Consider the following 12,250-nt stretch of genomic DNA (forward strand, 5'->3'; position numbering starts at 1 on the left):
AGACCCTAGAGCACAGGCGGAACTACCACCAGTGCAGCTGCACCCGGGTCCGCTAGCTAAGGGTATCCAGGCACTTAGAGACAACTGGGTTGTGTGCTGTGGCCCTTTAATAAATGGCAGCACTAGGAGGAAATTAGAGCTTCTACCCAGCTAACAGACACTGAGCCACGAGAGTAAAGAATGACAGAGAAAGGGGGCATGGACTGAGAGAGCCAGTCTCTAATACCCAAAAGGTTTAGCCAGCAGAAGCCACCCTCCTGCATCCAAAAGGTTGGAAACAGAAGGGCGTCTAAAAATGTATATATTTTGACCTGCATGTGTGTGTATCTGCATGTGTGTGTATCTGCATGTGTGTGTATCTGCATGTGTGTGTATCTGCATGTGTGTGTGCATGCTTGTGTCTGGTTGCATCTGTTTTTCATTGTGTATCTATGCATGTGCTTCAGTTTGAGAATCTGTACGCCTGTGTATCTCCAAGTGTCCGTGTGTACACTTGTGTGTATATCTGCATGTGTGTGTGTATCTGCAAATCACTCACGTGATAGTGCATATCATAAAAGCAAGATGGAATGGTAAGTTAATGGTAAAGACATTGTGGTTCTAAAATACATATTCTAACATCAAATAACAATGCTCCCGCTTACATGTAGAAAGCACCTAGAGTGTCAAATTGCATTTTGGACACTTGCAGGTGAAAATGTTAGAAGTGCAGCATTGGTGGATTCTTAATACAAAGTATTGAGGTAACATTTTAACTTACCACAGTCCAGTGCGCAGTTTCCAGACCAGCTTTCAAACATACGGTAATCACCACAAACTAAACACAAAAACATTGTTACAATGGCAAGTATCTGACGTTTAAACAGAAATCAATAATAATTATATCAAATTCATTAACCAAGAAAAGTACATTTAGCTTGTCGCTACTTTTCTAAGATGTCCTGGGGCTAGTTATTACTCAATTGAATGGTACACTAATTTACAATCCCAGAACAAAGCTTGAGTTGATGAGAAATTAACCTGTATATGGATCGCCTGGGATCTAAAGTAAGGGTTAGCAGTATCGATGTCCCGAACAGTTCGCCGGGAACCGTTCACCGGCGAACATAGCGTGTTCGCGGTTGCGAACATACGCGATGTTCGGTCCGCCCCCTATTCGTCATGGAGGTGGGAGGGTCTGCCGCTTATTGGATGGAATGTGTCTGCTGACTGTGAGATATAGGGTCAAAGTTTACTCAATGATGACGAATAGGGGGCGGACCGAACATCGCACCGAACTGTTCGGGACATCACTAGTTAGCCTATGGTCCACATGCCATACACTGCACACAAGGCGCTTTTCCATGGCAAGAGAGGCTGCAAGATCCTAACAGGATCTGTGTCAATCACAGCCAGGGGAGGTGTGGTGAGGGCTGCGATTTAACTCCTAAATGGCAGATAATTGAGCAGTAAAACCTGAGAGGCATGATCTATACACTAAAGCGGCTTCATTAAGCTAAAGTTGTTATGGTGACTATAGTGCTCCTTTAATGACTTGGAGAGGATCTGCAAAGAGGAGTGGGACAAAATCCCTCCTGAGATGTGTGCAAACCTAGTGGCCTACTACAAGAAACGTCTGACCTCTGATTGCCAACAAGGGTTTTGCCACCAAGTACTAAGTCAAAGGGGTCAAACACTTATTTCACTGGTTGACGTGCAAATCAATTTATAACTTTGACATGCGTTTTTCTGGATTGTTTTGTTTTTCTGTTTCTCACTGTTAAAATACACCTACCATTTAAATTATAGGCTGATCATTTATTTTGTCAGTGGGCAAACGTTCAAAATCAGCAGGGGATCAAATACTTTCTTTGCCTCACTGTATGTGGGTGTAATTGTGTATGCCTTGCAGTTTGTGTCTAGCAATGTGTGTGTCTGTGTGCCCTGGCAGTGTGCATTGGGAAGTGCCAGATTCCTTCATTTGTTTACTGTAATTCAAGGATCCAAAAGGTGAAGACCTCCTCCCATGAGTTGAGGATTAGTTCATGCACCTTCTGTAACAGTATCCCTGAAATTAAAGGGACACTCCAGGTACCAATACAATAATGCTTTATAGGTGTTGGTCTCATTAATAGACTAGTTTGCATGCTCAAATCTTTATAGCTTTTGCATAAAATTAAAATATGTTGGCCAAACACTCACAATAAAGCTGCCTCTGTGGCCACACCCCCTCACTCCTGAAAAAGACTTACTTATCAAATGCATGTGCACAACTCAGCCACTGACAGTAAATAAGGTTTTCAATTACACAACAATCTGCATTTGAAGGAGAGGACGCCCAGGGAGACATATAGTAAGGATATCACTACCTGTTTGCGGTTTCTTTAACTGTCTGCTTTCAGGTTGTGAGTTAAAAACCGCCAATTTAGGGCTTTTAGGGGCTCAGGTTGTGTGCAGATGCACTAATGCTGTATTGGTGCCTGGAGTGTCCCTATAATAAAATACAATTTTATTATGATGCTAAAAGCTGATCTAGTGGATATTATCCAACTTTTTTAATGGTATTCCCATTAACAATGCTGTGAGTTACCGGTGGCTGAGATCCTGCAGCTATAGTTCTATTCAATTAGCTATTTTATCAATAAATTACAGTAAACCAGTGAGGACAGGATTACCTTAAATTTTAACAGCTCCTAAGGCAGTAAAAATATAAATCATGAAGATAAATCATATTTGCCAAAAAAGCTGTTATGGCTTTACTTACATGCTCACCACCATTCTTGGTATGATGCTGAGAAATGGCAAATTTTTAACCCCTTAGTGACCAGACCGTTTTTCAATTTTCTTTCCGTTATGGATCAGTGATACCCCCCATGTATAAGTGTGTCGGAAGGTGCGCATTCCAGTTTTCCAACTTGGAATTTTCACAGCTGGTCATCATGCACCCATGTCCTATTTGGACAAAGCCGGCCAATGTAATTTACCCCCCATCAAACCATATATTTTTGAAAAGTAGACACCATAGGGTATTTCAAATGGTGGTAGTTTAATACTTTCCATGCACTAATTCTACCACCAGTCTTTGTCAAACTTTTGGGTAGTCATTTTTTATTGTGCTATTTTTCTCTCACATTGTACTTTAGGCATAGATTTACTGACACAAAACACCCAAATATGTGTTCAGCAACATCTCCCGAGTACAACAGTGCCCCCAATGTACAGGTTTCATGGGTTTTTGCAAACCTACAAGGGTCAAATGTAGGGCTTTCCTCTTTTCCATGTTTGCACATTGAAATTTGCCAGATTGGTTTGCTGGGCCTGTGTTGCCTTTGAGACCATATAGCAGCCCAGGAATGAAAATTAACCCCATCATGGCATACCATTTGTAAAAGTAGACAACCCACGGTATTCAAAATGGGGTATGCCAGTCTTTTGTAGTAGCCACTTAGTCACAAACACTGGCCAAAGTTAGCATTTTTATTTGTTTTTTACCACAAAAACTGCACTTTTACTGGCGATTTCATAGTTATGATAATATATTATGCAAATAATGTGTATATATCTCAAAGTACACTTATAATGAAATCATATATCTATATGAGGCCACTGACCCATATCATCCGCCGCCACACGCTTCCCTATCATATCTATGCCGACGATACCCAGTTGTATTTTCGCCTGGCCAAGAAAAAGGAGGATCAAATCAATCTTTCTTCCTGCCTACAGGATATCCAGTCGTGGATGGGAGCCAATTATCTAAAACTTAATGGCTCCAAAACTGAATGCATCATCTTCAGTAACCAGGAGGTGAATAGTATCTTTCCCTCATGGCCGGACTCGTTTTCTCCACCTCCGAGTCCTGCCACCAAGGTCAGAGATCTGGGAGTCATTTTCGACTCCAGGTTTACAATGAAGCCCCAGATTAATCAGGTGGTAAGCTCTTGCCACTACCACCTGAGGCTTCTGAGGTCTATTTTTAGATTCATTGCCTCCTCTGATCAAATCTCGGTGGTCAACGCCATCATCGGTAGCCGATTGGACTACTGCAATGCTCTGTACCTTGGACTGCCTCAGAACATCATACACAAGCTACAGTTGATACAGAACGCAGCTGCAAGGCTACTTACGGGTGTGGCCCGCAATGACCATATCACTCCATCATTAAGAGCCTTGCATTGGCTGCCCGTTCGTGAACGGGTTCTGTTTAAAAATGGTTGTTTGGTATTTAAGGCAGTCCATGGTATGGGACCAGACTATCTGAAGGATAAATTCACACGCTATGCTCCCAGTCGATCCTTGAGATCGGCTGATTTAGCCTTATTGAAGATTCCAAATTTTAAAAAGAAAAAGTGCGGAGGGAGAACGAGTGAAGTTCAGGGAGCGCAATTTTGGAACTCCCTGCCTCTGACATTAAGACTTGAGAATGATCTACTGAAGTTCCGCCGGAGCTTAAAAACAGCTTTATTTGCTCAGGCTTACGGGATGACATGAAAATTTTTAACCTGGTCCAAATGCATGTGATTATAATGCTGTTGTTTGCTGGATATTGTTTTGTCTGTTTTTTATTGCTGGTATGCGCATCGAGACCCTATGGGTAATAAGACTGCGTTTCTTAAGAATTTTTAATAAATAAATAATAAATATATGTATAATATATTATAAAATGCTTTAACTATTTTATAATATATTATACATATATAATACAGAAACTCCTCACTTACCGAATGGGTTCCGTTCCTACGACCTGGTCGTAGAACAAATGGGTTGGTAAGTGAGGAGTTAAAGGAGCACTATAGGGTCAAGAACACAAACATGTATTCCTGACCCTATAGGGTTAAAACCATCTGGCCACCCTGGTCCCCTCATGCCTCCCTACATATAGATATTTAGATACAAGATCTTACTTGTATTCAAGTTTGCAACTGCTTATTTTGTCCCAGTTTCCTTTTGGCCTGCCCACTGCCTGCTGACATCAGCAGAAGTGGTAGCCTGATCCAATCACAATACTTCCCCATAGGATTGGCTGAGACTGACTAAGAGGCAGATCAGGGGCAGAGCCAGCATGATTCAAACACAGTCCTGGCCAATCAGCATCTCCTCATAGAGATTAATTAAATCAATGCATATCTATGAGGAAAGTTCAGTGTCTGCATGCAGAGGGAGGAGATACTAAATGTTTGGATGCATTTTAGGCAGCCATGACCCAGGAAGGATCTCTAACAGCCTATATCTGAGGAGTGGCCAGTGAAGTTATCACTAGGCTGTAATGTAAACACTGCATTTTCTCTGAAAAGACAGTGTTCACAGCAAAAAGTCTGAAGGTAATGATTCTACTCACCAGAACTATTCAATAAGCTGTAGTTGTTCTGGTGACTATAGTGTCCCTTTAAGGAATTCCCTGCTCTGGTTTGTTCATCTATGTTCGGGGAAACGTCCTATATATGCTGCTCTTGCCTACACTGCCGGGGCCACGTGTGGCAACCTGGAAGTGATCGCTCCGGGGGGAGCGATCACTCTGTTGCCTGGCAGTGTAGGGGGGTATTCCATGATGCCTTGATATCGAGGTATCGTGTAATACCCTTAGAGCGGCTGGAAGCGATCACGATCGCTCCCAGCACTCAAATTAACCGCGGACGTAGGAGTGACGTCCGCGGTCCTTAAGGATCGTTTTTTGTCAGACGTACCTCATACGTCCGCGGTCCTTAAGGGGTTAAAGGAACACTTTAAGCTCCATGACCATTCAGAGTTTAAAGCTGCACTTTTTAAAGCAAAACTAATAAGGTTTGAACATGGAGAATAATACAGCATGAATATGAGGCCAACACCTATCAAATGCACTTAAGTTATTTTGGAGCCCAGAAGGTTATTTAAACACTAAGCACCATAACCACTACAGCCAGCTTACCTGAGGTTATGGTGTCTCCATCCCCATTGCCAGTTGTCAAACCATATTTAAAACAATTTGACTTCTTACATTGTGTCTGCAGTGTGCTGCTCCATGCCTCAACTACTAATGCCAGAGGACCAGAAGTTCCTAAGCAGGAGCGTCTAAGTTCTCCTGAGTCAGTTCATTGGCTGAGAGAGATTAGTTGATGCTTCCAGCCAATAAGCTAGGCCCTGGCCCTTGCAGGACTTTGCTCAAGAGTTCTTCATTAGGAACTTTCAGCACTGATAGTGGAAGTAAGGAGAGATGTCATGCAAAATGGTTTAAGTGAGCTGAAGTAATTATGGGGCTTGTAAATTTCATTCAAGTAATATCTTTTCTAATTAATTTCTTATTATACAGAAGAGATATACTTGGAAGACATTGATCGAATAGTCCTTAAACTAAAAGAAGAAGATTTCAACAGTAATGAAATTCTATGCTAGGTACAAATAAAGAATGATCTGCTTAGAAGGGTATTTGTCACTCTAAATTTATCAGTAGTTCTAATACTTACAGTATAAACGATGTTACCCAATAAGAGATAATCTGAGGTCTTTCCATTCCCAAATACAGTATCTGTAGGTAGAAATAAAAAGATTTAAAAATACTTATATATTATTACATATATTAAATATGTATTGTTGTATATTAAAATCATTGTGAAAATGACACGTTCTAAAATCATATAGCATCAGGATAAAAGGCCTCATCTTTGTTAGGTGCGAATGAATGGTTTCAAAATCAAAACACATTTTTCTCTGTTCCAGTGCTGACCAGGTAAATGCACAGCATGCTGGAATCACTGAAATCAAATAATCCCACCGTACATTTTACATCTATGAATGTTCTTTTCTACGCACAGATTGCACAGAATGCTCAATAAATCTGACAAGAGTAATGGTAATACACTGGCTACTGACTGCACAATACAGAATCTCAAGCTAGGCTCATTCACTGACTGAAAACACAAAATTAATTAGAAAATAATACAAAAACAAATATCAAAGAGAATTTGTCAATGTGAAATATATGAAATAGGTGTATGTATGATGTGCCCACTGTACAGCAATACTGAATAATACATAGATAGGTGCCTTACAAATTGACACAATATTACTGGAGGGGTTCGTGGGCCTATTAATTGTTAATTTGCTGTATAAGTTTAAACATTTGTGTCTAAGCAGGACTTCTAGAGGTGCGACCCTTGCCTATGAAACCATATTATATCCCTTTAATTTATTTCAGTTGTAGAAAAAAAAAAAAAAAGAAATCAGTAGAACAGTCAGCAGTGTAAAAAGGTATTTAAAAAAAATACTTGGTACCAGTAACCCTGAAGGTCAATGATTGTGAGATCTTTTATTGTAACGTCAGGAGGACCTCTTACCGTGCTGCAGAGCTTTCAATGGAAACCAGAAAAGGATGACACTGTGGAAAAGACCATTCAAGCAATGAACCCAAAAAACCTGGGAAGACAGAGATTGAAGAAATCTGTTCATGAGGCGCTAGGTTAGTGAACCATGACACTTCTTTATATGTGCTCAAGTAATGAATCTGTCAGCCCACTGGATGGTGGGCAATTCAATCAAAAACTGACAAAAATAGCAGATTGCCAAAAGGTTAGTGCATATAGCTGTGAGTCAGTGACCATATTATACACATTAACCCCTTCATCGCAAGGGACAAGGAAAAATTATAATCACTGCTGCCTTAAAAAAAAAAAAAAAAAAAAAAGGGAATTGTTGTGCATGTGTTCGAAAATAAATTAGCCCGGAAACTATTGAACGTAACAGGTGTTTAAATAAAACTTACCTAAAAATTATTTTTAACTTTATTATAGTCATTGCATTAACCAATAAATGCTTGGATGGAGGCATGTGATTTATATATATTGCACGAACACAAAAATGTATATGCAGGTATATACTTAAAAACACTAAAAAAAAAAAAAATACCCTTACCTTGCATGCAAACATGAATGGTTTTCTTTTCTTTTTACTGACTTGCAAAATAAGCTAAACTAATAAAATACAGATGTCTGTCCCGGTGAGATTCAGTTGAACATAAGAGTTTAAGGGGAAGGTAGCAACAAACCCTGACTAGTTTTAAGTTATTTTTATTAACATTTCCAAATATAAAGTGGTCAGTTTCATGCTGTGAAAATATGTCAACCACTGCATGTAAAAAATAAAACCGTTTCTGAAGGGATCACGTTTCTTTTCTTGGGGATTTTTTTTTTTTCGTTTTTTTTTTTTTTACATGTTCATGTCCATCTCATTTGATCATATTAACCATTTACTCACCAATAAGCTCCTGCTGCAGCTAATCCTACCCACCACCTTCCATGAACTCACTTACCGCCTCATTATCTTTAGATTATATGTGACAAAAAGCACAGGTGGGTGCATGATAAATTGGCTAAAGTTCTATTTTCTAGAGCTATAATTGTCACATACTAATCCTCTAACCCTGGTGGGGCCCTTTTAACCTTTCACCCTTCTTAACATAACAAGGATCTCAAATACCGCACACTGGAAATGAAATGCAAATATTCCCCAATCTATTCGCTTGGCATTAAAATGAAAAACAAATAATGATCTAGTAAAAGAGGCCAAATATGAAACTTAAAGACCTTTCCCAGAAAAAACAGTCTGAATATCGCAGAGCGGTTTGCTGTATATTTGATTAATTGCATAATTTCCCAGTTGTCAGCTTGTCAGTCTCAAATCACAAGCACAATAATTACTTTTTCCTTATTAGAAGAAAGTATTTCACACTGGTAAGTAATGGATTCTAAAGCCAAAAATAACAATACTTTTAGCTTTTTTCCCTGTCACTCTGGAGAGACTTTGATGTCCAAGATCTCAAAGTCTATTGTAATTCTGGAATTAATTTGGTTTTGAATGATATAAGGTAGCATACTAACATTACAAAATCTTATTGATGCCACCAAAACATTCGCAAAAAAAAACAAAAAAACAAAAGGAAAAGAAAAATAACCTACCCCCATTATATACTTTTCTACAATGTTCACTGGTACACTAGTATTCTGCAGGGGAGGGTGCAACATAACATTAATGAGCCGTCCACTGCTGTGGCTTTTTAATAAATTACTTCACTTGGCAAAAACTCTTTTGGACAGAATACCCTATGGCATTTCACGGCAAATACAGAAACTAATTGCTTATAGGATTGTGGTCCATCATTGCAAGAAACCTCAAAGTGGCTGTGTAAAATTTCCTAAACCCAACTTCTTTCACCAAACATATGGATGGACAGCTCACAGTTACTGATAGCTTTTATATCTATTACTAGTTCTGAATAGCTGACCAAAGGAATGCACCCACCGAAAGGTATAAATAAAACTTACCTTCCTTTAACATAAAAATGCTAACTTAAAGGGTTACTCCAAGCAACATGACCATTCCAGTGATTTGAAGTGGTCATTGTGCCAACAATCTGTATGTGCAGATGTAACTCCACCTTTGTCAGTACCATTGGGAGTCACTAGTCAGCCCAGACAAGAGTAACGGGCAGGCTAATAGTAATTCTGTATTAAATTGTCAAAAAGGAGTCAGATGCGAGCACACATCATGCTGGTGCCAGACAGCCATTGCTGGCACCCCCTCTGTGATGGTAAGGATTTACGTTACGTAAACGTAAAAAACAAACAATAAAAAAAAACATCAAAACACTAATCCAAAACTTAAACTAACCAAAACAGACAAAAATAACCAGAGAGACCTAAACTTTAAGGGATCAACAGGTCAATCTGGTCACTGTGTGCATACTTATAGGAAGACTCCTGCTTATGTTCCATCATATGTACCAATGCTCTATGGTCATTAGGGGCACTTCATGTTCGCTAATTACTTTGTTGCAGACAGAAGTGGTGAAGGACTTGATTTTCCTTAATTTCTTGCTTATGGTCCATATTATAATGTTGCTTTAATGTTAGTTTACAATCTATTATAATGGTTATTTTTGGGCTCTTGTACTTTCTATATGGCCTCCAGGAATCAGAGATCTAGTGATTGTGATATAATTAAAGCCACAGTAATGAGACACTTTGAATATTCCTCTTTGCTCAAATATGTAAAGCAGGGGTCACCAATTACTACTACAACACATTTTACAAATATAAAATGCATGACATTTAAAGTAAAAAAAAACAAAAAAAAACAGAAGTTCAAAATGTTGTCATTTTAGTGATCCTGTAAAGGCAGTGTGTTTACAAGGGCACAGAGATACCACAGTACTATTCATAAGGATGTGTTATGGAGAACACCTGCACTCAAGATGCAATGGACTATAATCCACATTGATATTAACCAGTCTAATCATTCTAAATTGAGAAGGATGGTAGTTACAGATAATGCATGCAACTTTGCCAAGTGTGCCAGAAGCCTCTTCAATGTACACAGGCATAGCAGCTTCTAATCTAATTTATGATAAAACTAATAGGATCACCCTACTTATGGCAAACTGAATGAAAGTTATGGTTTAAATCAAACGCGATTAAAGGAACACTATAGCCACCTAAATTACTTTAGCTAAATAAAGCAGTTTTAGTGTATAGATCATTCCCCTGCAATTTCATTGCTAAATTCACTGTCATTTAGGAGTTAAATCACGTTGTTTCTGTTTATGCAGCCCTAGCCACACCTCCCCTGGCTATGATTGACAGAGCCTACATGAGAAAAAAAAACTGTTTTCACTTTCAAACAGATGTAATTTACCTTAAATAATTGTGTCTCAATCACTAAATTGAACTTTAATCACATACAGGAGGCTCTTGCAGGGTCTAGCAAGCTATTAACATAGCAGGGGATAAGAAAATCTTAATTAACCCCTTAAGGACCAAACTTCTGGAATAAAAGGGAATCATGACATGTCACATGTCATGTGTCCTTAAGGGGTTAAACAGAACTTGCAATAAAAGCCTAAATAGGGCTCTCTTTACAGGAAGTGTTTATGGAAGGCTGTGCAAGTCACATGCAGGGAGGTGTGACTAGGGTTCATAAACAAAGGGATTTAACTCCTAAGTGGCAGAGGATTGAGCAGTGAGGCTGCAGGGGCATGTTCTATACACCAAAACTGCTTCATTAAGCCAACGTTGTTCAGGTGACTATAGTGTCCCTTTAACTGGTGATCTGTAATCTACAGAGATGCACAGATTCTCACATACTGACCTTGGTATTGAAGTCTAAGGCTTTCTGTGAGGTCTTGTATAACTCTGGATACTTTAGCATGTTTTCTTTACGACAGGATCGCTCAAATATTCCAAGGGTTAAAGGAGGAAGAGCAGTAAACATCTTAAGAAGAGAAAAAAAAAAAAAAGCAAAGTTATGTTTTCTTATTAAAAGGCAAGATAGACATCTGTGTTAATGAATTTAACAATTTAACAACCTTATGATATGCATAAGCACAATATAATACAGAAAATTAACCACCAAATAACCTTACCACATTATAAAGGCCAATGCACCATCTTTCGAAGAGAATTTGACCAGAGAAGCCATTCATAAAAGCAAACCAGATCTGGTAAACAAAAAAACAAATTGCATAAATAAATTAAAATGGGAAAACACGTGTACGTTTGAGATTTAAAGTGCCACTACAGTTTTCTAAAAGACTTTAGCTTGCTCAACCGCATGTCACCTACATATTATTTTATAAGACTTCATTTTAAGAGAAATCTTCAATTGTACAAATCAAGTTGACCCCTTAAGGACCAAACTTCTGGAATAAAAGGGAATCATGACGTGTCACGCACGTCATGTGTCCTTAAGGGGTTAATAACACCTCCCAGACAACAGAGTGTTTCCTGCCTGACTTTTTTTTACCTTTAGTTTAAAATGGAAGTGATTGGTTCTTACAGAGAAGCGCTTGAGATACACACATCAAATGTATGAGATAATGTACTCGCTTCTGTATAATGTTTTGCTCACCTCTCTTGCACTGGAAGGGTTACATTTTTTTCCCCCATTGAAATCACTAACAAGATGCCCAACATTATAATTTATCTGCTTCTGTAATGGCCTATATAGTGTTTGCATCTTACCAGTCATCAAGAAAACCTGATAACATTTGTTTCATAAAGTTGCATTTACTTGGCCATCCAATTGCTTGTTTCCAAAACAAACAACTGTGATAACCTACACTGAAAGTCCTACTTTGACTCATTCATTGCTTGGGCAGTACTTACCACTATTGCACTGAAAGGGTTACAATGAATTTGCACTTGCGTATTGAAACCCACACTATATACATTCATTTTTTACGTGAAAAAGTTTTCTACAAGTGAAAAGATTATATTAAAGTGCTCCATTGACCTCTGTCATGTTT

At 38.7% G+C, this 12,250-nt stretch overlaps 1 protein-coding gene across 3 annotated transcripts in view; it reads right to left on the minus strand.

Moving 5' to 3' along the window:
• ATP8A1 (ATPase phospholipid transporting 8A1) overlaps window positions 1-12,250 on the minus strand; it is a 168,987-nt gene that overhangs the window by 17,603 nt on the left and 139,134 nt on the right. For all 3 annotated transcript variants that reach the window (XM_063457911.1, XM_063457912.1, XM_063457910.1), the window contains 5 exons: window positions 11,369-11,443; window positions 11,095-11,217; window positions 7,290-7,368; window positions 6,420-6,481; window positions 761-817 (listed from right to left, as the gene is read on the minus strand). In XM_063457911.1, coding sequence (XP_063313981.1) covers window positions 761-817; window positions 6,420-6,481; window positions 7,290-7,368; window positions 11,095-11,217; window positions 11,369-11,443 — 396 coding nt within the window. The remainder of the gene's footprint in view (window positions 1-760; window positions 818-6,419; window positions 6,482-7,289; window positions 7,369-11,094; window positions 11,218-11,368; window positions 11,444-12,250) is intronic.

The sequence above is a fragment of the Pelobates fuscus genome, chromosome 6, assembly GCF_036172605.1.
Source record: "Pelobates fuscus isolate aPelFus1 chromosome 6, aPelFus1.pri, whole genome shotgun sequence".
NCBI classification, from domain to species: Eukaryota; Metazoa; Chordata; class Amphibia; order Anura; family Pelobatidae; genus Pelobates; species Pelobates fuscus.